This window comes from Anneissia japonica, unplaced genomic scaffold (genome assembly GCF_011630105.1).
Source record: "Anneissia japonica isolate Jap-2015-1 unplaced genomic scaffold, ASM1163010v1 scaffold82638_len2215_cov160, whole genome shotgun sequence".
Taxonomy (NCBI): domain Eukaryota; kingdom Metazoa; phylum Echinodermata; class Crinoidea; order Comatulida; family Comatulidae; genus Anneissia; species Anneissia japonica.
This window is the reverse complement of record NW_022729863.1, coordinates 1-2,215: the sequence shown is the minus strand read 5'-3', so window position 1 is coordinate 2,215 and position 2,215 is coordinate 1. Positions and strand designations below refer to the sequence as shown.

Here is a 2,215-nt window from a genome sequence, read left to right as displayed (position 1 = left end):
ATATATACACAAATACGTATATACACGTAAATGAAATAGCCATAAGCCATTTTGTAATCACAACTTTGCATGATGAAGTGATGAAGGTCAAGTTAAACATAAATACACATTTTCTCTGATTTCTCTGTAGATATTGATGAATGCCGCCAAGAAACGAGTGACTGTGATAAAAATGCTGACTGTACAAACACTGTTGGTTCCTATATGTGTACCTGTAAAGACGGCTTTGAGGGTAACAGTACACACTGCTTTGACATCAATGAGTGCATTGAGAGAGCTCTAGACTGTCATCCGAAATCCAATTGCACCAACAGCATTGGTAGTTACGCATGCGCCTGTCCGACAGGTTACCGCGGTGATGGTACCAATTGCTTTGGTAAGTTTTAGAATATGAATTGATATTGATTGTAAGTTTTTTCATCATATTTGCTTATATGGCAAATTTGTGATGGTTATCTTCTGGCGAATTATCGCAGATAACTGAAATTCTCTAACATTAGAAGTTTCTTCTCTTGGACTCCCTAGTGAAGTGGTCAGTACTGGATAATCCAGAATTTGTAGCTGCTTTTCCGATAATATTTTCTACCAAGTGTCATGTTTTACAGTTTTTGTCATCACTGAATAATAGTTGTTTTGTTTTCCTTGAGTTGGCTGTTCCACAATGTGAGCAGCAAATTTGATCTTTTGCCTCTTAATGTAAACTGATACTGTAAGTTGTCAGATTATTATAGATTCTTATACATGTATCATGATCACTATGTTGTAATATCTCAGATATAGACGAGTGCGCAGAAAACCCGGATATCTGCAAAGAGTTGGAAGAGTGTGTGAATCTCGACGCTAGCTACCTTTGTCGATGCATTACGGGATACTCAAGGAAGACTGATGACGCAGAATGTACAAGTAAGTTGAGAGATATTGCGAGTTAGAACCATACACATTAGCATTCTCAGCTAATTACTGTACCCCAGATATGATGGGTTGTGAAGCAAGAGATTGCTCACCGCTTTTATATTACAATGTTTTAAGTTGTTTTTATGTTTAATGCAGTCCTCCAAGGATTGGTACTGGAGATGACAGTCTATTCATGGTTTTCTTCTATTGAAGAAATCCATGAATAGTGTAGAGCTAACTAATTTTCTTTGTGTCATTATTATATTGTTTAAACCAAGAGCGCCCTCCATTTGTTTGAAGTTGTCCGTCCATTGTTTCGGTGGACATTCTGATGGTCCAATTGATTCTGTATTACTATCTATTACACTGTATTTGCTCTCATTTTAGACGTGAATGAATGCAATTCTGTTAATGGAACAGATCCCTGTGGAGTATCAGGAACGTGTAGAGACACTCTGGGAAGTTACACGTGCAAATGCAATAAAGGGTTTATTAGAAATGGTGTCCAGTGCATCGGTATGTTATTCCACATAAAAATAAAAATACATGACATTATTTATTATTTTCCTTTAATCGCTAAAGAATAATTTTCTTCTTTTTTTTTATTTTTTTTAATTACATACAAATGAGATATTCTATAATAATATCTACACAAGAAGGATGGGAGCAGAATCGGAGCAGGAGTTCCCTTCACTATTCTTTTGGTATTCCCCCTCGTGCAATTTGCACCTTGACTCACGCTATCTTTATCTCTATGCGTTCTATATTCCAAGTAAAAATAAATATACACATCATTTTTATTATAATAATATATTTCAAGTAAAATATTGAAGGCATTATAATTGTCATTCACACTTGATAGTTGTAAGGCATCAGGAAAAATTCTGCGGACAATAGACCTTTCCGGAGTGTCAATCAAACTTATCAACTGACTAATCAGAACAAGGCTAGGAATACGCGCGCGTCTCACAAACACACGTGTTGTCCCACAAACGCACGTGTTTGCGTATATTTTAACATTGTCGTCTTGTGGGACCTTAGCAACAATATCCAGTGGGTGGGGCTTAGCGGAAAGGTCCATTGCCTTGGGTGATGGTAAAATTTCACAGGAAAGTAGCACAGGGGTAAAATAGAAAGTGAGAAATACAGGAGGCAAATACCCGGCGAGCAAATAGGTGTGGCGGTAAGAACTGGAATATCCCTTAAAATAAGTCGACTGATGCCACTATGTTTTTTTTTGTAGAAAATGAATATACCAATAGACTTATCACTACCAGCGTATACTGTATGCAGACACAGCCAGGGAAGCAGATCTGTTTTA

General features: G+C 36.9%; 1 protein-coding gene across 1 annotated transcript; it reads left to right on the top strand.

Moving 5' to 3' along the window:
* Positions 1 to 130: 130 nt before the first annotated feature.
* On the top strand, positions 131 to 1,410 carry LOC117114741 (adhesion G protein-coupled receptor E1-like; the record flags this gene model as incomplete). The annotated part of the gene is made up of 3 exons (XM_033258432.1): positions 131 to 376; positions 775 to 903; positions 1,282 to 1,410. Coding segments are annotated over 3 exons (504 nt in total), but the record flags the coding sequence as incomplete, so codon positions are not given.
* Between the last annotated feature and the right edge of the window lie 805 nt (positions 1,411 to 2,215).